The sequence below is a fragment of the Sciurus vulgaris genome (assembly GCF_902686455.1).
Source record: "Sciurus vulgaris genome assembly, chromosome: 1".
Classification (NCBI taxonomy): Eukaryota; Metazoa; Chordata; class Mammalia; order Rodentia; family Sciuridae; genus Sciurus; species Sciurus vulgaris.
In genome coordinates, this window is record NC_136461.1 from 35501404 (window position 1) to 35525149 (window position 23746).

The window sequence follows — 23746 nt, forward strand, 5'->3', positions numbered from 1 at the left end:
TGAAGAATCCAGTCTTAAAAGACTATGTGGTGCATGCCTGTAATCCCAGCAGCGTGGGAGGCTGAGGCAGGAGGATTTCGAGGTCAAAGCCAGTCTCAGTAACTCAGTGATTAAGTACCCCTAAGTTTAACCCCCAGAACAACAACAACAAAAAAGACTATGTATTAAATGTTTCCACTTATATGAAATGTCCTAAATAGGCAAATCCATAAAGACATAAAGTAAATTACTGGTTACCTAGGGTTGGGGGAATAGGGTGGTAGGGATGATAAGTAAAGGGTACAGGATTTTCTTTTACTATGATGAAAATGTTCTAAAATATATGGTAATGATTGCAAATACCTCTGATATACTAAAAACATTGACTTATACACACTTTTTTTCCTAAGACAGAATCTTTCTATGTTGCCCAGGCTGGTCTCAAACTTTTGGACTCCAGTGATTCTCCCACTTCAACCTCCCAAGTGGTTGCAGCATATACCACCACACCTGACTTTAAATTACACACTTTAAATGGATAACTTGTATGGGATGTAAATTATATCTCAATAAAGTTTTTTTTAAAAAACAGAATATACCATCCTCCGCAGGACTCTTTTAACTGCAAACTCCCCAGTATATGTTACTCAAAGCTCATCATTAATGTATCTATATTGATTGTTATGGCAAGGTAATCTTTTTTTTAGATTTATGAATACCAAAAAAAGTAAATAATCATGAAAGCTAACCTTGACTCATAATGAAAAAGAACTGCTCTGACAATATACAATTCCCTTTTTTTTGGGGGGGAGGGATAGATTGAATCCAAGGTACACTACCATTAAGCAACGTCCCCCAATCCTTCCTTTCTTTTTAGTTTTGTTTTGTTTTGTTTTGTACTGGGAATTGAACTCAGGGGCACTCAACCACTGAGCCACAACTCCAGCCCTATTTTGTATTTTATTTAGAAACAGAGTCACACTGAATTGCTTAGCCTCCCTTTTGCTGAGGCTGGCTTTGATCTCATGATCCTCCTGCCTCAGTCTCCCAAGTCCTGGGATTACAGCTGTGCACCTCGGTACCTGGTAATCCTATTTTTGAGATGTGGGTTTCACTAAGTTGCCAAGGCTGGCCTCAAAATTAAGATCCTCCTCCTTCAGATCCCTGAGTAGCTAGGATTACAGGTATGCACCACCACAACTGGTTCAAATTCCTTTTTTATTCAAAGAAATTTTATAGGATTTTTATACCTAAGAAAAATTTTAGTGTACTTACTGAATTCTAATACACATAAATTGTGTTAATCTTACATGCACAGATTGATGAATTTTATATATGTATAAACTTACATTCCAATTAAGATTCACAACATTTCCATGTCATTTTCTCATCAATACCGCAACATAAGTAATCACTATTTTAAAATCTATCACCATAGATAGGCCTTCCCCATTCTTACTATTAAAGTAAATGTGATTATATTTTATTCTTTATTTTAAAAATCAAATTTTGTATTTAAACACTCTAGAATATCCTAGAAATAATACATCAGGATCTCAACAGAGAATCTCATAAAATCCTTATGGGATATGCAGTGGGAAATCAGGGATATATTCACACCTAAAGGGATCAATGAACAAATGACAATCTCTAGTTACAAACTACAGAATTCCAACCTATTTCTACTTCAAAACAGGATCAATGAGAGATCATACTCAGTATCATGCAATGCTACCAATATGCAGCACGTATTTTACAACCAATTTTCTTCAGGCCTGACTATACAAATTTCAGCATTGAAACACATCAAATTCACCAAGCCTCAAGATAGTTCTCTGTTAGAAACATAAAAGTGTGTACTATGGAATACTGGACTACCCTCTTTGAAGAAACCCTTCCAAAAGAAACCATTGCTGTCTGTGTCTCCCTAAACGTCTGAATTGTCTTTACTAGCAGGTCATGGTTTTGTCATCCATGTTATCTAAACTCTTATATTTAGCTTATACAACTCATTAAAGGGACTTTCAAGATTTGGTTTATCACAGTCGATAGTCTGAATGTTTGTGTCTTCTCAAAATTCAATGTTGAAATTCCAACCATCAAAGTCATGATGTAAGGAAGACGAAGGTGGTTAGGTTAGGAGTAGAGGCCTCATGAACAGGATTAGTGTCCTTATAAAAGAAGCCTGAGAGATACCCCTCACTCCTTTCACCATGTCAAAAATAACTAAAATGTGCTATCTATAAAACAGGGCAGGCCCTTACCCAGCACATAATCTGCTAGTGCCTTAATCTCAAGACTTCCAAGACTTCTAATCTGTAGGTGATTTCTGTTGCCTATAAGCTACCCAGTTTATAGTATTTTGTTAAAGCAATCTGAATTAACTAAGACACCACGTTTATTCATGCCCTTTGGGATGGTATATTTCCTAACACCTTTATTGCTTTTCAGGGCAAAGAAGTATTTCCATTCACTCCTTTGATCCATGGCATAGCCTTCTTGGCCTTTCTTCAACTTCGTGACATGACTAGAACTACATAAGCATCCCAAGAGCAGACTCTTATCTTATTTACAAAGCTCTTCTGTATGCTATATATACTTGCTTAACTTTTTTGGGCCATGTCAGCAAACTGAAATAATCCCTTAAGATACGTATTATTATTAAAAACTACTCATCATGGTTTAGTTTTATTTGTTTATCTCAAAAATTATTATCTAAGTTTTCCCCTACTGAAACTCATTTGCTACTGTTCCCATCTCCAGGCCTACATTTTATTCCCTCCCCTCTTTTCACACAAAGAAACCCTGAGGTCTCTGCAAAAACCAGAATAAAAAGTCTTTGCTCTTTTTTTCCAACTAGGAATTTGAATTGAGTGGTATTATATGCATAAAAGTGACCCAACACATAAATTTCTTAAGTGTATTCATTACCTAGAACTAAGCCTAATGTATTTTCTCTTCTCATAGATTCTCTCCCTCTATAAAGCAGTCATTTGTCCTTCTAAAAATCTGATCACATTTTGTTTGATTATATTTGGATAATATTCCCATTATGCCTATATTTGGCTAAACTATACATCTTACCCTAATATTAAAGAATTGGGTTTCACTACTCAAATTATCTCAAGTACCTATGATAGACACCTTTCTGTTATTTAAATACAGAATTTCAGTTCTTTTTTTAAAATTTTTTTTAGATGTTGACAGGCCTTCATTTTATTCATTTATTCATATGTGGTGCTAAGACTCAAACCTAGTGCCTCACATGTGCTAGGCAAGCGCTCTACCACTGAGCCACAACCCCAGCCCCAGAATCTCATTTTTTGAGTATAAAAATCCTTTAAGAGACCGTTCTGTGTACTTTTTTGTGTGCTCCCATTGTTAGTGCCTCTGAGGGGCAATTTCTATTTCTGTGGTTCTACCATGTAATCAAAGATTCCAGTTTTTGTGTTTTAGGCAAACATTAACCTTTATTTTAAAATCTATATCACTTTGTGATGCCACAGCCACCCTGAGATTTCCAAGGCATTTGTATAAAGTAGAGTTCCATATCCTGGTTTGTCCCACTTTGGGACCCCCTACTACTAACAGGGCTATGTTCCTAAAATCTTATAATTTTCCTGTCCAGTTAATGCTAGAATCTCCCTCCCCAAATAGCCCCAGACTACTTACACAAGATGCTGATCTCGGATCTTGCGCAGCTGTATCAGATCAGGTTTGATACTGTTCATTTTTTTATCTATTTCCCGGTTGTCCGAAGCTTGTTTCTTCAAATCCTGCTCTAGACGCATTTTGCTATCATGAATCTCACCAAGACGTGATTTCAATTTATCATAATTCATCATAATTCTGTGAAAATATTTGACATATTAATGTTAAAACAACAACAAAACAGAGAGATCCTATAGTGTGAACATGGTCCTCAATCTTTTTTTGATCCTAGGGATTGAACCCATGGTGCTTAATCACTGAGCCACATCCCCAGCCCTTTTTTATATTTTATTTAGAGACGGGGTCTCACTGAGTTGCTTAGGGCTTCACTAAGTTGCTGAGGCAGGCTTTGAACTTGCAATCCTCCGGCCTCAGCCTCCTGAGCTGCTGGGATTACAGGTGTGTGCCACCACAGCCGGCTAAAATATTTGTGTTTTTAAGAGACAGTCCTTGCTATGTTGTCCAGGCTGGTCTTGAACTCCTGGGCTCAGGTGATTCTCCTGCCTCGGGCTCGTTGGTACTGGAACTATGGGCAAATGACGCCATCCTACTACTGGCTACTATCCTAATGTCATAAACACGATGGGCATTTGTTGTTTTTGCCTGTTCCATTCCTAGTCTTCTGGGATGGCATCCTGATGTTCCTTATAGGTGAAAGTTCTCTATCCCCATCTCAGATCCAGGGGTAGACACACACACAGCCCAGGCTGGCCAATAAGAGCACTCTATGTCATCCTATCCCCACCCTCAGGTCATAATGACTGGTTCAGTAATTAGAATAAAACCCCAGCTGACCCAGTGAGTCAATTCTAGGACTTTTGCCAGAACTATTATAAAAGAAGAGATTCTCTTTTTCCACTGGGGTTGCTAAGTTATGAATACGTAATCCTAGGATTCCCAGCAGCTATACTGCCAACTCACAGGGAAAAACTGCTTAAGGAAAAAGCCAACTCAGGGAAGAATTGAGCCAAAAGACAATGTAAAAAGAAATCCAAGAGGTTGTGGCTCAGTGGTAGAGCACTTGTCTAGCATGTGTGAGGCACTGGGTTCAATCCTCAGCACCACATATAAATAAATAAATAAATAAACTGGGTGTGGTGGCACACACCTGTAGTCCCAGCAGCTCTGGAGGCTGAGGCAGGAGTACTGCAAGTTCAAAGCCAGCCTCAACAGAAACAAGGCACTAATAAGCAACTCAGTGAGACCCTGTCTCTAAAGAAAATACAAAATAGAGCTGGTGATGTGGCTCAGTGGTCGACTGCCCCAGAGTTCAACACCCGGTGTTCCCAAAATAAGTAAGTAAGTAAGTAAGTAAGTAAATAAATAAATAAATAAATGTATTGTGCCTGTCTATGACTTAAAAAAAAAAAAAGAATCCCAATGACCTTGTCTGGGCCCTGGACTCAACCATGGCTGAACAAGTAAAGCTATATGTATGACATTTTAAGAGGTAGCACAGCCCAGCAATTCAGAACAATGTCTTTGCAATTAATATACCTAGGTTTAATCTCTGCCCTACCACTTACTGTGGGGCTGTGGGCAGATTAATTAACTTCTCTGAGCCTTCATTTCCTTATCTGCTTAAATGGATTTCTACAATAGTACTTACCTTCATTAAATTATTATGATGATACATGTAAAGGGAATACAGAACATTGCTTGGTACATCTTAATAAGCACTCAAAAGATGATGACTATAATGTTTTCCAACACAAGAAGTTTGAACTGAGAGGCACTTTACCACTGAGCCACACCCCCAGCTCTTTATTTTTATTTTTTATGTTGAGGCAGGGTGGGGTCTCATTAAATTGCTTAGGGACTCATTAAATTGCTAAGGCTGGCCTCAAACTTATAATCCTCTTCCTCAGCCTCCCAAGTCACTGTGCCCCTGCGCCCAGCTTACCTATAGTCTCATTACACTCCGATTTATGCTTAGACAGCTGCCAAAGTTGACTTTCGGTTCAAAAAAAATTCAGTAAGTACCCATTATATACTCCAAGGGACTATATAAGTGTTGAGGATATATCAGGGAAAGTGAGCCACCATGCCTGCTCTCAATGAGTTTGCAGTTGAGTGGGGATGGCATTCAGTAAATAAAACACTAGGAATCGAGACCACACACTGTAGAGACAATGACAAAAGCCCCTAAAATAGACTGGGAAATCAGGGAAGATTTTATAGGAAAAAGTCAAGTCTAATCTGAGTCCTACTTTGGAATTTTTTTTGGCAATACTGGGGATTGAACTCAGGGCCTCATACATGCTAGGCAAGCACTCTGCCACTAAGCTATATCCCCAGCCTTTAATCTGAGTCCTAAAAGATGAATCTAACATTTTGGGGTTGGGGAGTGGAGAAAGAACGCAGAAGAGAAGAGGTTCAGTTTGGTGCCATTAGCATAAACAGCAAGTAGTTCACTATAATAGGAATGTGTAGTTTACAGGGATGAAATCAAACAAGGTAAGAATTATTGGGAAAGAGAACAAATTTTATCTCACTGATGTACTGGGGAGTATTACATACTTGATGCACTTGCAGAGAGACTTACCGTTCAATCTCCTTTTCATTTCCCTCTCTGCGAAATCGCTCAATATATTCTTTGCTGTGTTGTTCTTGTGTGTGACATTGCTCTTCAAATATTTTAATTGTTTCATTAAAAGCTTCAATTGCAGTCCTTTTCATCTGTATTTCCTACAAGAATGAAAAGAAATGACATAGATCCCATTATCTTTATTATTTTTCATAACCTTGGTCTTAAATCCCAAAGTTCTAGTTATAATCACATATAAAACCCAATTAAGATGGCCAGAACAAGAAGCTTTATTCAACTCCTACCCTATTACTCATACACAAAAACATCATTCAAACTGTAAAAGAAAAAGAACCACTACCTGAAATAAGACTAAGAACCACAGAAAAGTCTCCAAGCTGCCAAGAGACTGACCCTGAACACCTGACAACAGGATCAAGTTCTGCCTTTGCACCTATTTTTGTGTTGACCCCCCAAAAGGTTCTCAAGAAGTGGATGGATAAAGCCGAAGAGCCTATGTACCAAAGTGCAAAGTCTCATTCCCAGTAGAGTCCTACAGAGTCTATTTATTCTTACTTTCATGTCTAAAGTACATACTTAGTTTTCCAAACAGGTTCATTAGTAAATTAACCTGATTAGGAGCAAAGAATGAAAAGGGTAGAGAATAGCTGCTAAAGGTAGATTCACTAAGAATAATAAGATGAAAAACCAAAAACTCCACAAAACAGACTTAACTACAAAAGTTCAGTAAGTTAAGCCCTTTAGCATCAGGGTAAATAGTCCTCTATATTTCAACAAGTTCTAAGGACTTCAGTGAATGTTAGTGTCTGAATCAACATTCCCCTAAAACCTTCATAAAAGGTGGGGGACTACATTTTATTCAGTCTACTTTTTAGAAAGGCAATAAATCTGCATAAAGGTCTAGAAAGACTATCCTAAACACCTGCAATTCTAGCAGTTTTGATACTGGTGGGATAATTCCTCAACTATACAACTTTTACTAATTTAAACTAATGATTACTGAAAATCACTATATAAAGTCCCAATGAGAATAAAGAGATTCTTGAAACATGAAGCATGCCTTCCAGGACTCAGAATTCCCTGGTGGAACAGATCTCTGAACCCTAACAAGGCTTGATTTCAAGTCATGACATGGAAACCAGGTGAAATTAGCTAGTTAATTATTATTTTATGGAAGCTTCACAAGGAAGTGACATTTGAGCTAAGTCTTAAAGAGTTAGAGTATATAGGAAGAAAAGGCAGTCCTGCACACAGGAGACATGGTATGGAATATACATTAAATAACAGGGTATGTTCCAGGATCAATAATTGCTCAGTGGGACTGGCTGATAAGAAGATTGGCAGATGAGGAAGGCTGGAAACATGATGGTCCATAGAGCTGCATGTACATCATACATATTCAGATAATACTGAACACTCGCTGGAATGTCCATATCTAAATATCTAGCTGCAGATTTCACAATTCTTGAATTATAGTTAACTCTTTGATTATGGAGGGTTCTTGACTCCCTTCTAAGATTAGAAATTACCCATGAAGTTCTGGCCCTGAATCTTCAAAGAAAACCCCAAACTTTTGACTCTACTAACGCTAACATAAGTATTGGTAAGTAGGGAAGCAAAAAGAAAAGTATTTGAAATCACAGTCAAATCAGCAGCTCCCCCATACACAATGCCTCTACACCTACCACCAAAACTATAACTCTACCTGTATCTGTGCTCCTCCTCCATCTTCCCCTGCCTTTATCTACATGTGTATCTCACCTCTTGCTCAGGCACTTCATTCTATCACATCAGTCGGCCCCTCTTACATTAACTTTCCCGTATAATGGTTCCTTCTCATTACCATACAAACAAGTTCTGGTAACACTTTTTTGGGGAAAAAAAAAAAAATCTCTTAATCCTAGATTCTCTTGGAGTCCCAGTTAAGCTCCTGAAAGAATTGTTTATATGGATATCTCTCTCTGCTCACTTCCCATTCATACCAATTCATTCTGTCTTGGCTTTCTACCAGACTACTCTTTTCAAGGTCACCAATGATCTCTTCATTACCCAATTCCTCTCTCTTTTCCCAATCCATCACTGTTCTTCCCAATGACGAGTAATCAGGATGGAAAATATGCCGTCTATTTCCACCCTAAATCAACTGTGCATACCATCTCTTTTCCTTTGTTTTGTTTTTGTTTTTGTTTTTGTTTCTTTGTAGTACTGAGGCTTGAACCCAGGAGGCCTATACAACTAAGCTATACTCCAGGCTTTTTTCTGAGACATGGTCTTGCTAAATTGAACTTGTGATTCTCTCTTAGCCTCCCAAGTAGCATGGACAACAGGTGTGCACCTCCATACCCAACTTTTTCCATTCTTTGGGAAGAATTCACTTAGCCCAAAGCAATCTAGATTTTATCTATTTTACAGAAAAAAAAGAAAGGAAGTCAACATCAATTCTTTAGCTCCCTTTAATATTTATTTCTACAGCATACTTCGTGTACTACTAATCACTGGGTTCCTCTTTTCTCCTCCCCATGTCCTTCCAAAGTTTTAAGCCTCTTCCATGGAACTTCTCTGCCCAGTCTTGCTCCCAACTCTCACACAGAGAAATTTAGCACCCCTTCCACCAGTGGCTTTTGTGGTTGCCTGCATCTACCCCCTGTGAGCAACTCCCCAACTAAAAGGTTCTAAGTCCAGCACTGAGCCTCTAATCAGCTGCTTGAAATCCTTTTCTGCAGTTAAATCCTCCAATACTGCCGAACACGTGGGCAGAATGCGGAGAGTTCTCTGCTTTTAGCCATGGTAAGAAAGCAGAATGCAGCTCTATACAAAGTCAAAGCCACATGCAAGAGGAGCCATTTTTTTCTAGCCTCTGAATAGGAAGGTTAGCCCTTTGCTAGACCTCACTTTATTAAATAGGTCTGACTCCAGGCCTCTACCAAGAGTGAAGTGATTATAGTTTATTATCTTGCATAAATTCATTCAACAAATAACTGAACATTAACCATATCCCAGGCATTATTTGAAGTATTTGGGATATAGAAGCAAACAAGCTTAGATTTCTGTCCTCCTGAAACTCATACTTTAGGGGTCTATATAACAGACAATAAAAAATGGACATAATAAGTAAATTACCTAGTTTTTTGAAAAGTGAGATTTATTAAGAAGAAAGAAAAGCAGACTGAAAAAGGAGGATAAGAATGCAAGTTGTAATTTTAAATAAAGTTTGACAGGTAGGCCTTAATGAGACAATGACATTTAAGCAGACTTAAAAGGAATGAGGGAGTTAGCCAAGTGACTGTCTGCAAAAAGAAGTGTTCCAGGCAAATAAATAGTATGAACACTTGAAAGTGGAAAGTAGGTGTAGCATATTAGAGGACCAGCAGGGAGGCTAGTGGAGATGCAGTACAGTGAGTGAAGAAGACAATTATAAGAAAGGAGGTCAGAGAGGAAGAGAAGCACAGATCATGCTGGGCATTACAGAGAGTAGTCTTCCCTTCACTCTGTGTAAAATGTACAACTAAAGGAGGGTTTTAAACAAAGGAGTGCTATGACATGACCTACATCTACACTCTGGCTGCTACGCTGAGAACTGATTGGAGGGAAGGAGGCATAGATAACGGCAAGAATGTCAGTTAGGAGATATCTGTAGTACATCTAGGTGTTATGGTTTAGATCTGGAACGTTCCATAAAGGCTCATGTGTTAAAGGATTGGATGCCACCCTGCGGCACTGGGAGGCGATGAAGCCTAGTGGAAAATAGGTCATTGGGGGGTGTGCCCTTAAAGAAAATATTGGACTCTGGCCCCCTCCTCACTCTCTTTTTGTTTCCTGGCTTCAAGGTGAAGAGCCCTCTTCCATGTGCCCCAGCCTTGATGTAATATGCTACTACAGGCCCAAAGCAACAGGTCTAGCAACTATGAACTCAAATCTCTGAAACCGTAGGCTCAGATAAATCTTTCCTCCTTAATAAGTTGATTATCTCAGGTACTTTGTCACAGCAACAGAAGGTTTACTAACATACCAGGCAAGAAATTATAGTATAGAAATATACTATAGTATAGAAATATACTATAGTATATTATAGTATAGTATTAAACCAAAGTATTAGCAGTGAAGGTGGTGAGAAGAGGTTGGGTTCTGAGTTTATATCAAAGAAAAAAATTAACTGAACTTCATGATGGATTAGACATAAGGTGTAAAAGAAAGAATCCAGGATAACTCCAAGGCTTTAGACCTGAGGAAAAAGAAAGATGTGATTGTTCTCAATTAATATATGAAAAGGTCTGAGATATAACAACCTTGAGGTAGACTATCCGTGTTCTAACTGAAAAAATTGTGGGATTGCAATGGCCAGAAATGTGACAGTCCATTTTCCTATGGGGAATATTTTATCTCATTGTATTTTCAGGTTTTCCTTTTTCAGTTCTTCAGAATTATTTTAATGACCTTTTTTTCTTTCTACCTGATACTTGTGCTGTGTCTGTGGTCTACCTATGTGTGTGTATGTTTGTGCACAGGTACATGTATGTTTAACTTCACATTTCAGCTTCTCTTTTTTAGTTTAGTACTTCCAGATGAATTATCTGTGATGGGACCAATGTTTGGGAGTAGGAAGATGAAAAACTTACCAGGTCATTCTTAGACTGAATCAACATAAGTGGCCAAAATAGGTGGATGATGCAATGGTCATATATACAATGTAATGTTATATAGCTATTAAATTTGTTGCTTTGTTTTCAGGACTGGAAGTCAAACTCTAGGCCTTATACATACTAGGTAAGCAATTTACCACTGAGTTATACCCCCAGTTCTGCCTCTTTTCTTCTGTATGATTTAAAAGTTAAATGCATAAGAATATAGCTCAGTGACAGCACTTGCCTAGCATGTATGAGGACCTGGGTTCAATACCCAGTACTCTCCCCGAAAACACAAATGCATGAAATAATCATTATAAATCTATGTTAATAGGTAGAAAATGTATAAAAACTTAATCTTTGATAATAACAATATAAAGGAGGATGGACAGAGCTATGAAGGAGCAGAGCGTTTATATAATTTTGAAAAGGTTTTGAAAAGTAAGTATTATTCAAACTAATTTGGTATGAGGTTAAGATACTAATTTTAAGCCCCAAGATTTCATTAAGAGAAACGTTACAAAAAATACATAACAAGAAAAAAGGCCTCAAAAAGGTACATTACAAAAGATAAATTAAATTCCAAAGAAAGGCAATAATGGAAGAACTGAGGAACAAAAAAAAAAACACAAGATAAACAGAAGCCCCTCCTTACCAGCAACCAGTAATTATTCTGAATATAAATAGGTCAAATTCCCCAACGATAAAAGAGGCACAGGCAGCAAATGTATTAAAAAACAAAACAAAGCAAAACCATGAGCTATCTATATCCTGTCTACAAGAGACTTACTTCAGATACAAAGACATAAAGAGTTTAAAATAAGAGGATAGAAAAATAAATTCTATGCAAATAGGAACCTTAAGAGAATTGTGATGGCTTACTATCCGACAAAACAGATTTTAAGTCAAAACAGCTTATGAAAAACAGAAAACAACATTATATATTGATAAAGTTTTAAGCATCAAGAAAATATAACAATCATAAACACATATGTGCCTAACAACAGACCCCAAACCATACAAAACAAAAATCAATGGAATTGAAAAAATTAAGACAGTTCTACAATAGGAGTTAGGCTTCATTACCCCACATTCAATGAGAGATAGAAATACCAGACATAAGATGAATAAAGAAATAGAGGACTTGAGCCAGGCGTGGTAAAAGATGAATAAAGAAATAGAGGAGCATGGTGAGCTCGGTGTGGTGGCACACACCTGTAATCCCAGAAACTCAGGAGGCTAAGGCAGGAGGATCACAAATTTGAGGCCAGCCTCAGCAACTTAGCAAGGCCCTAATCAACTTAGTGAGACTGTAAGCAACCTACTAAGATCCTGTCTCAAAAGAAAAAATAAAAAGGCTGGGGACATGGCTCAGTGGTTAAGTGCCCTAGGTTTCAATCCCTGGTACCAACAAAAAAAAAAGAAGATTATAATCAACTCATAATAAATGTCAATAAATTAATGGATTAAGAAATTGTGGTCTACACACACACACACACACACACACACACACACACACGCATGCACAAACAAACACAATGGAGTTCTACTCAGCCATAAAAATAATAAAATTATGGCATTTGCCAGTAAATGGATGGAAATGGAGAATACCATGCTAAGTGAAATAAGTCAAACTCAGAAATTCATAGGTCAAATGTTTTGTCTTACCTGCAGAAGCTAGAAGCTAGAGTAAAATAAAGGAAAGAGGTAGAAAAGGATAGGATAACAAAGCTAAAAGGAAAATCAGTAATGTAGAAGAAGAAGATCAAGAGGCAGAGTGAAGGGATAGGTAAGGGGAGGCAATGCAGAATGAATTCTTAGAAAATCATTTTATGTGTATATATAAATACATGACAGGGAACCTCGCCTTTATGCATAGGTAGAAAAAGTCAAGCAAATATAAATTAATAGAGGAGTGAAAGGAAGGAGAGTAGAGGAAGGAGAATGGGAGAGGATGGAGAGGACGGGAGGGAACACAGGGAGGAAAAAGGGGGGATCATGAACTGAAATCAAATTCCAAGCATGGATGAGTTTGTCAGGATGAAGCCAACTGCTATGTATAATTATAAAGCTCTAATTTTCAAAAAAGATTATAATACTACCCAAAGCATTACACAGATTCAACACAAATCAAATGAGAAAAAACTTACTCTCAAATTCATAAAGAATTGAAAGGGGCTGGGGATAAAGCTCAGTTGGTAGAGTGCTTGCCTCCCAAGCACAAGGCCCCAGGGCTCAATCCCTAGTACCGCAATAAAAAAAAAAAAAAAAAAAAAAGAATTCAAAGGACTCAGAATGGCCAAAATGATATTGAGGAAGAACAAAGTTGAAGGACTTACCTTCCCCAAATCCAAAGCTAATTATAAAGTTACTATAATCAAAACAGTAGGGTTAGTGAAATAAAGATAGACATAGAAGCCAAAAAGAACAGAACAGTGAGCCCAGAACTAAACCTTCATATCTATGATCAGTTTATTTAACACAATTACTGAGACTGATGGGGGAAATGCTACCTTCAAAAAAAACCATGCATGGAAAATGGATATCACACGCAAAACAATGAAGGTGGATCCTTACACCACATAATAAAAATTAACTAAAAATGGATGGAAGAAAAACACTGAAGAAAGCATGACATCGGATTTGGCAATGATTTCACAGAAATTACACCAAAAGTTTATGGCCGTACCACCCTGTACGCGCCCGATCTCGTCTGATCTCGGAAGTTAAGCAGGGTCAGGCCTGGTTTGTACTTGGATGGGAGAAATTACACCAAAAGCACATACAACAAAAGAAAAAAACTAAAATTATAAATATTGGATGTACATTTTACCACATTTAATAAAGAAGGAACGAGGAGCCAGGCGCAGTGGCACATGCCTATAATCCCAGTGGCCTATAATCCTGCTGAGGCAGGAAGATCATGAGTTCAAGCCAGCCTCAGCAATTTAACAAGGTTCTAAGTAACTCAGTGAGACCAGGTCTCTAAATAGAATACAAAAAAAGGCTGGAGATATGGCTTAGTAGTTAAGTGCCCCTGGTAATAAATAAATAAATAAATAGGGAACAAGGAGGAGAAGAAGAAAGAAGAGGCAAAGGAGGAAGAAGAAAGAGAAGAAGAAAGCAAAATACATACATCATATCAGGTAAATGAAGGCTGAGGGAATTTGCTGCCAAATGATCTGTCCTACCAGAAGTATTTTAGAGTGTTCCTCAGGCTGAACGAAATGATACCAGAGGTAAGCCTAGATTTATAGGAAGGAAGAATTCCAGAAATGGTAAATAGTGAGTAAATACAAAAAAACTTTTTTCCTTTTCTTTTTTCTAAATCTTAAAAGGTAATGAAATGATTAATGAAAATATTAGAACAATAAATTATGGGCTAACATGTAGTTGCAAAATATGACAATAATAGGAGGTGAAAATAGAATTACAATGTTGCAAGATTCTTACATTTACATGATATGTGGTACAATATGAATTCTAAATAGACTGTTAAGAATGTATATTGCTATCCCTACAGCAACTAACTTTTAAAAAACTAAAGAAAGGCCTATACCTAAAAACTCAGATGCAGAATCTAAATGGAATAAAAAAAAATTTGGTCCAAAAGAAGACAATGAAAGAACTACAGAACAACAACAACAGCAAAAACCTGAATTATGCAAATAAAATATTTAATAGCAAAATAGTAAACACAAGCCCAGCCATATGAACAACTGTAAGAAATATAAACAGCTTATCACTCCAACTAAAAGGCAGAGGGTGTCAGGCTGGAATTTTTTAAAAACCCAGACCCAACTACAAATGGGCTATAAGAGATGCATCTTAAATATGAAGATAAAATAGACTTAAAATATATATCATGCAAAGCAGCAGCATATGAAAGCTGGTGGAGATAAAGTAAACTTCAAGACAGGAGGATTATCAGATATAAAGAGGAATATTTCACATTGATAAGGAGGTAAGCTTACCATAAATGTGTAAGCATCTAATAATGACAGAATTTCAATATATATAAAGCAAAAGTTGACAGAACTAGAAAGAGGAACAGACAGACCTGCAATCATAATTGGAGATTTTGAGACCCTTTTTCAATGACAGATAAACAATTAGGAAAAAAAAAAATCAGTAATGCTACAGAACATCTGAATGACACTGTCAATCACCCTGATCTAATTGATATTTACAGCACACCATACCAAAAATTACAGAACATACAGTCTTTGTCAGTACACAAAGTTTATCAGGAGAGGCATATGCTGGGTCATACATCAATAACTTATTTTCTTTTAGTTTGTTCTGGGAATTGAATCCCAAGGAGCACTTCACCACTGAGCTTCATCCCTAGAATTTTTATTTTGAGACAGGGTCTCACTAAATTGTGGAGACTGGCCTCTAGCTTGTGATCGGCCTCTCAAATCACTAGGATTACAAGCATGTGCTACCACACACCCAGCCATCAATAACTTTGAAGACTGTAACTTTAATAAGTATGTTCACTGAAAACAATGTTAAATTTAAAATAAATAATATCTTAAAAAACTCAAATACTTAGAAATTAAATAACCCATGAACCAAATAAAAAATTACAAGGGAAATGAGAAAATATTTAAAACTGAATGAAAATGAAAATATAGTATAATAAAACTGAGGAGATCCCTAAAGAATTGTTTGGGAAAATTCATACCTTTAAATGCTCATTTTAGAAAATAAAAAAGTTTTTAAAAAACCAATGAACAAAATTTAGACTGAAAGAAAGTAGAAGAAATGAATAATAAAGAGCAGAAATTCATAAAATAGAAAGTAACCCTTCAAAAATCCATTATTGTTACCTATTAGAAAAGACCCAGGCAGGGCTGGAGTTGTGGCTCAGTAGTAGAGCACTTGCCTAGCACACGTGAGGCACTGGATTCAATCCCCAACACCACGTTAGAAAAACAAAATAAAGGTATTTGTTCATCTACAACTAAAAATATACATATAAAAAAGACAAGACCCACACAAGCTATTATTGTGGGGAGGATTCACTTGGAGTTCAGTAAAATAAAACAGAGTAATGCTTCTATAAATCATGTGATGTTCAAAGTAAAGATCTTGTGTTTCAAGAAAATATGCAAAACAAATGCAGTTAAATATATTTTCCCACAACACTACCAACACAAATACTACAAAGTATGAACTTCCTTGAAGACCCACGCCTTCATCAAAATTCCCAACACCTTGGTGAGGATGTGGGGGAAAAAGTACACTCATACATTGTGGTGGGACTGCAAATTGGTGCAACCACTCTGGAAATCAGTGTAGAGAATCCTCAGAAAACTTGGAATGAAACCACCATTTGACCCCAGTTATCCCACTCCTTGGCATTGACATGACCACATCAATGTTTATAGCAGCTCAATTCACAACCAACTAGGTGCCCTTCAACAGATGAATGAATAAAGAAAATGCAGTACATATATACAATGGAATATTAGTCATAAATAAGAATGGAATTATAGCATTTGCCAGTATATGGGCAGAACTGTGGACTATCATGCTAAGTGAAATAAGTCCATCCCAAAAAACCAAAGGCCAAATGTTCTCTCTAATATGTGGAAGCCAACTCACAATAAGCTGCAGGGAGGGAAGAATAGAAGTTCAGTGGATTAGACTAAGGGGAATGAAGTGAAGGGAAGGGGAATGATGTGAAGGGAAGGGGAATGGGAATAGAAAAGACAGCAGAATAAATCTGATCAAACTTTCCTATGTACATATATGAATATGCCAGAATGAATCTCACCATCATGCATATTCACAAGACACTAATTAAAAATTATATATAAGTAAAATAGAAAGATCAGTAGAGCAGAGGGAAGGGAATAGGAGTAGGGCAGAATGGAAGGAAGGGGGAACTACTGGGGACTCATTTGGAGCAAATTATATTCCATGCTTTTATAACTGCATCAAAATGAACCTAAAGCTATGTACAATTAAAAAGAACCAATAAAAAAATTCCAACATCTTTTATGTACTATGTAATGAGTTAGGTCAAATTAAAACAATCAAGTCTAGCTTTAAAAAAAAAAAATCAAAGCAATACAGAAATATTAAGTTCTACGAAAAGAACTAGATTATTATACAGAAATTTGTTCTATATCATTGATATGATAATTAATTCTGATTATTAAGGTACTCACATTCCTCTAATTTCCCTTTATTCACTTCTACCTCAGTAAACACCTAGATGTTAGTTTGGCACACCTGATCAAATAAAGACTACATTTATCTGTCTCTCCTGCAGCTAGCTGTACCCTACAGATGAGTGTGACCAGGCAGTAAGTTCTAGCCAGTGGGATAAAAGTGAAAGCAGTATGTACTCCTAGGAAGTCAACTTAAATAGGTAAACTTCCAGCTAGGTGTGGTGGCACAAGTTTGTAATCCCAGGAGGCTGAGACAGGAGGATTGGGCAAGTTTAAGGCCAGCATCAGTAATCTGGCAAGGCCCTAAGCAACTTAGTGAGACCCTATCTCAAAATAAGAAAAGTAAATAGGTAAACTTTCTCTTTCCTTTCCTTTCTTCCTGTTTAATAGACTATAGAAGTGATATTTGAATAAAGCTAAAGTATAGCAAAGCATCAAGATAGCTTATAAATCCTAGCAACTTAGGAGTTGCTACAACTCCCCTGTGCTGCCCATATATATATGAAAGAACAGTAAAAACTTCTATCTGGTGGGAAAGAATGAAGGAACTTTGGATTGTGCAGAGGGGAGTGAGGGGAAGGGAGGGGTTGTGGGAATGGGAAGAACAATGGAATGAGAAGGACATTATTACCCTATATAAATGTATGATTACACTACAGGTGTGACACCACACCATGTTCAACCAGAGGAAGAAGTTGTGTTCCACTTCTGTACAATGTGTCAAAATGCATTCTACTGTCATGTCCAACTAATTAGAACAAATTATAAAAAAAAAAACAACTCCTATCTGAAGACTTTGTTATTCAGTTTTTGTTTTTGTTTTTTGGTCACTTACAACCAGTTAATACTTAGTAGTTAGCCAGACACAGTGGCATTTGCTTGTAATCCAAGCTACTTGAGAGGTTCAAGCAAGAGGATCACAAGTTCGAGACCAGCCTCAATAATCTGTTGAGACCCTGTCTCAAAGTAAAAATTAGGAAGAGCTGGGGAGGTAACTGAGTGGGTTCAGTGGTAGAATACCCCTGGATTAGATCCCCAGCACCAAAAAAGAAAGAGAAAGATAGAGAAAAGAAAAAAGGGGGGAAAGCCATTATTAATACTAACTCAAACAAAATTATATCCTTAACCAATAAAAAAGCAAATTATAAAAGAAGGGGTTTATATCATCAAAGTGTCAAAAATGCTGTTTAAGATAATAAGTCAACTGAAGATCATCAAGTGAATTATAGAAAATATGATGTAACTCTATCACTGTATACCCATTAGCTTAAATAACAAAAATACACTAACCTGGGATGTTCTGGTATATTCTTCATATAGCCTATCATACTCTTTACTCTTTTCCTGATACTGAGAGTGGTACTCCTGCAGTTTTTTACCTACTGCATCAATGTTATCTTCTTTTACCAACTGATCCTACACAGGGAAACAAAAGAAAGAATATTAACAATTCTGACAGTTTCTCCATGTCTCTGTTTTTAAATTATATTTTAGTTTTAGAAGTTCAAGTCACTGTTCAAATTACATTAAGATCAAGCATATAAAAGCACTAAATCCTTTTGCTAACACTAAGATCAGCCTTTAAAACACGTAAACATCATTAGGACTTTAAAAATTAAGTAAATAGAATAAATTTTAAATTTTTTTTTAAAAAGAAGTAAAGTATAAATGGGAAGCATATAAAGTTAATAAACACATGTAATAAGTTATTATGGAATGGTAGACACAAAATAAGTTTCAAATATATCTAAAAAATATCTAAAACCTTAAGTAGGAAACTTTAAATGAGTAGATTTTCTTTTTTTTTTTACTGATAAATAGAATCAAATGATGTTAAATAATGAATTTCTCAATAGCTATCAAGAACTTCTATAATCATACCTGTTGGTATCTGGACACTGGGTACATAAGCTTCACATCAAGTTTGGGATTGTACTGAGCAAGAGATTCATGATGATAGTGGTTAATGAGCTCCACCACAGAATTAAATGTCAGAGGATCAGAAAAGCCATATTTACCATCCCGATGATAAATCTTTATTAACTTATTATTGCCTCCCTTCCTGTGAACAACAAGACAACATCTGTTGATTTTTTTCTTAAAATTCTACTGAAATATTACTTTCATAGGGAAATAGAAAGTTTGGTTCACATAATAAACAAGTTTTACTATGTTCATAAGGCTGGAGGCAATGAAAAGGCATACACATAATTATGTGTGTGAAAGTATATATAATATTATTTTCAGATCTATTTATTTTTACCCAAAAATACCTTGGTTGTTACAGATCAACCTATCTATACAGATTGACCTACCTGTACAGCATTCAGTATCAACAAAGTTAGCCCCAAAAAGTCACTTAAGAAAAATAATTGTATCTTTTGTTTATTTTCTGAATGAATCTTCCAATTTAAGTTCTATCAGGGATTACATATATAACTCAGTGGTAGAGTGCTTGCCTAGTATACCAAAGGCCCTAGGTTGATCCCTGGCACAACATATAAAAAAAATTAAAAAGTAATCAAGTTCCACCAACATTTTTTCAGAGAAGACAGAGACAAACTCTTTTGGACCTGTTTTTTTTGGGGGGGGGGACAGGAGCCATCTCTATATGAAAGGGATAATAATCATTTGTCACATAATCACCAACATATTCAAGTTTTTTGTTAATGCACAAACATAATTAAACTGCTTGAATGATTTATGGCTGGGTAACTGATCTAGCACCTTATATTATCTTTTATACTTGTTTATAATTCTTGAAAATGAATACTTATTTAGGCTATCACAACATGTAAATGATTTAAGTTATTCAAATATTTCACAAAGCACAGCTTTTGAAGAGTCATGTATATTACAGATGTAATTTGGGGTTTTTAAACAAATTTTTTAGTTTTTGATGGACCTTTATTTTTATTTATTTATTTATATGCAGTGCTGAGAATTGAACCCAGTACCTCACACATGCTAGGCAAATGCTCTACCACTGAGCTACAACCCCAGTCCTACAGATGTAATTTGAATCGCTCAGACCATCTTTATTTACTGAGTCATATCCAAACGGAACCTCGAAAGACAATTTATAAAACAGCAATGTTTTACAAGTCCCATATGGCATACTTTAAAACCACAGCAGGTTGATACATTATAACACAGCAAAATACTGTACCATTCCCATTCAACTTAGAGCAGCATACAAACCTAATGGAAAAAAATAATGCCTCCTTATCTGTTTAAGTCATGCTATTTCTTATACATGATAAACGAGGCACTGGAATTTGTGAATGGTCAAATACAATAGGTTTGAACTTATGGACTAGTTTAAATTATTGCTTAGAAAGTAATATTTAGAGGGAATACATAATCATACGTAGTTACTCTAGGTGTGTACACTCATGTTTACTCACAATAAACACAAGCTGGTCTCCCCATTAAAGTTAAAAGGCACTCAATCATTCAAAAAAATGGATTTAACATCTACTATTACCAGAAATTATACAAAGCACTGTAGATACAATGACAAGCCAGATATAGTCCATGATCTCACGGATCTTGAGGAACATAGATCCATCTTTCATTTTATCAAAGATTAAACAATCTTCAAAATAAAACATAAAAATGACAAGTAGATATATCAAATGTTAATAAGTCTTATGGGAAAAAATTAAGCAGACTAAAAGGAGAGAGAGTTCTAACAATGAAGGGGATGCTATTTTTTATATGTTGCTCAAGGAAAACCTCTCTGCTAAGGTGACATTTGAGCAGAGATGGAGCTAGCATGTGCAATATTGGAGGGGACAAAAGTGCAAAGCCCCTGGGGAAGCAGCATGTTTAGTATGTTTGAAGAGTAGCAAGGAAACCAGTGATGCTGGACCTGAATGAGCAGTACAGAGAGTAGCAGGACACAAGGGAGAGATGCAAAAGGAGCTTAGATCATGTAACCATAGCCTGTAGACTACTATAAGGCTTTAATTTTGTTGAGTAAAACAGGAAGATACAAGAGGGCTTTGAGCACAAGATATAATACATTTTGTGGCTTAAAAGGCTCAGTCTAGTTGATGAGTTAAGAAGAAACTGTTCAAAGTAGGGTAGAAATGGAAAGACCAACTAGAATACTATAATAATAATCTAGGCAAAAGATTTCTCATTATTCCTAGACAAGTGAAGGAAGAGATAGCTAACAGAATTTGCTGATGGGTTTGATATGGGTATGAGAAAAAGAAAAAAGATGACTTCAATGTTTTTATCTTAAATAATTCAAAAAATGAAACTGTCATTTATTTATTGGCATAAAGTTACATAAAAAGAACATGTTTAAAGGGGGAGCCCGGCTTTCGTCTTCCTCTTCCGGGGACGGTGTCTAAAGGCACTCACAATGGTCCAGCGTTTGACATACCGTCGTAGGCTTTCCTACAATACAGCCTCTAACAAAACTACGCTGTCTCGAACCCCTGGTAATAGGATCGTGTACCTTTATACAAAGAAGGTTGGGAAAGCACCAAAATCTGCATGTGGCGTGTGTCCAGGAAGACTTCGAGGGGTTCGTGCTGTGAGACCCAAAGTCCTTATGAGATTGTCTAAAACAAAAAAACATGTCAGCAGGGCCTATGGTGGTTCCATGTGTGCTAAATGTGTCCGTGACAGGATCAATCGTGCTTTCCTTATTGAGGAACAGAAAATCGTTGTGAAAGTGCTGAAGGCACAAGCACAGAGTCAGAAAGCCAAATAAAAAATGAAGCTTCTTTGAATAATAAAAAGTCAAAAGGCTAAAAAAAAAAAATAATAAAAAAATAAAGGGGGAAAAGGTTTGATTTGAGATGCCTACTGAACATTCAAAAGCAGATGATACAGCAACCTTCTTAAAAGAGCCTGAAGTTCAGAAGTAAGGTCTGGACTAGATAATTCAGGAGTTTTCAGCCTGTGGGTGTTATCTAAAAGTGGTAATAGCTGGACATATGAAGAGGTACAAGGTCTAAACCCCAGAGTACACCAGTGTTTAGAAGTCAGGGATATGAGAAAGAACAAGCAAAGGACCAAGAGAATGACTAATGAAATAAGAGGAGAAAAGGATGACATCCTAAAAATCAATTTTTTAGTTTTTAGTTTTTCACTTTTTCACAAGTTTATGTAAAAATCTTACTCCCCTCTGTCTAATCAAAAGTACCTCTATTCTTCCCTACCGACCCCCAACCATTGTGAATTAGCACCCCCAAATCAGAAAAAACATTTGGCCTTTGGTTCTTTGGGACTGGTTTACTTCGTTTAGCATGATGTTCTCCAGTTCCATCCACTTACCAGCAAATGCCATAATTTCATTCTTCTTTAAGGCTCAGTAATATTCCATTGTGTATATATACCACAACTTCTTTATCCATTCAACTTTTAAAGGACACCTAGGTTGGTTTCATAATTTAGCTATCGTAAATTTAGCTTCCATAAACATTTATGTGGCTGTATCATAACAGTATGCTGATTTTAAGTCCTTTGGTTATATGCCAAGGAATAAAATAACTGGGTCAAATGGTGGTTCCATTCCAAGCTTTCTTAGGAATCTCCACACCGCTTTCCAGAGTGGTTGCACCAATTTGCAGTCCCACCAGCAATGTATGAGTGTACCTTTTTCCCCACATTTTAACCAACATAAAAATCAATTTTTGAAAAAGCATTTCCACAAAGAGAAAATTATAAACAGGTCCAATGATCACTGAGTGTGGCAATAACTAAGTGACACTCACAAAATGGTTTTAGTAGAATGGTAAGGATGGAAAGATGACTGAAATGAATTCAAGAAAATGAAAGAAAAGGAAGAATAAATACCCGCAGACAACTATCTCAAGGAATACTGCTGCAAACAAAAGAGAAATGGGGAAGTGGTTGGAAGGAGATATATGGTCAAGGGAACTTTATCTACTTATTATTCTTAAATAAGGATAATATACCATATTTATATGTTAATGGGAATGATTCAGTACAGAGACAAAAAATGTTGATCCAAAAAAGAAGACAAGATCATTCCTAGAGTGAAGTCCTTGAATGGAGTAGAGGGATGGGACAGGATCCAGTTCACAAATACAAATGTAGATCCTGAGCCAGGAATAGCAACAAGCACGCTTGATATCCCAGCGATTCAGGAGACTGAAGCAAAAGGATCACAAGTTTCAGACCACCCTTAAAAAACTTAGCAAGGCCCTGTCTCAAAATAAAAAATATAAACGGTTAGGGATGTAGTTTAGTAGCAGAGTGCCCCTGAGTTCAATCCCTAATACAGCCAAAAAGAAAGAAATGTAAACCCTGAAGAAGGACAAGAAAAATCATCCACCAGAACAAGACAAGAGCCGATTATTCACATTAACCTGCAAATAGGTTTGATATCAAATGGCAAAAGGAGTATGAGGGAGTTCTATTCTGACTGTGTCTATATTCTCAATGAAAGAGGAAGTTAACTTCTTTAATTAAAAGAGAAGGAAGAGTTGTTGATTTAAAGAGAAAAAAAGAACATGTGAGATTGTCATCTAGGAAAGTGGGAAGATGAATGCATTAAGGAAATGCAGAAATTAAGCTGGGTAGTACTACAGGCCTACTTAGGTTAGCAGTCAAGAATTCAACGTGAGACCAGTCAGTATGGTTTTGTTTTTTCCTCCACACTGAGTTGTCCAGGTAGAAGCAGGGAATATACAAGAAGAGTTGAATTTAAGTACGAG

General features: G+C 36.5%; 2 protein-coding genes across 3 annotated transcripts in view; one reads left to right on the forward strand and one right to left on the reverse strand.

Annotated features, from left to right (window-relative positions):
• Window positions 1-23746, reverse strand: part of LOC306647139 (phosphatidylinositol 3-kinase regulatory subunit gamma) — an 86278-nt gene that overhangs the window by 6842 nt on the left and 55690 nt on the right. For both annotated transcript variants that reach the window (XM_079116156.1, XM_079116157.1), the window contains exons 4-7: window positions 18927-19107; window positions 18336-18461; window positions 6236-6378; window positions 3652-3828 (exon numbers count right to left, since the gene is read on the reverse strand). In XM_079116156.1, the coding sequence (XP_078972282.1) occupies window positions 3652-3828; window positions 6236-6378; window positions 18336-18461; window positions 18927-19107 (627 nt within the window). The remainder of the gene's footprint in view (window positions 1-3651; window positions 3829-6235; window positions 6379-18335; window positions 18462-18926; window positions 19108-23746) is intronic.
• LOC306647396 (large ribosomal subunit protein eL34-like) lies at window positions 21378-21840 on the forward strand. Its single transcript, XM_079116725.1, has one exon. The coding sequence runs from the start codon at window positions 21421-21423 to the stop codon at window positions 21772-21774; it is 354 nt and encodes a 117-aa protein (XP_078972851.1). The 5' UTR covers window positions 21378-21420; the 3' UTR covers window positions 21775-21840.

Coding starts and splice junctions, on each gene's coding strand:
- LOC306647396 (XM_079116725.1), top strand. CDS start 21,421: ATGGTCCAGCGTTTGACATACCGTCGTAGGCTTTCCTACAATACAGCC.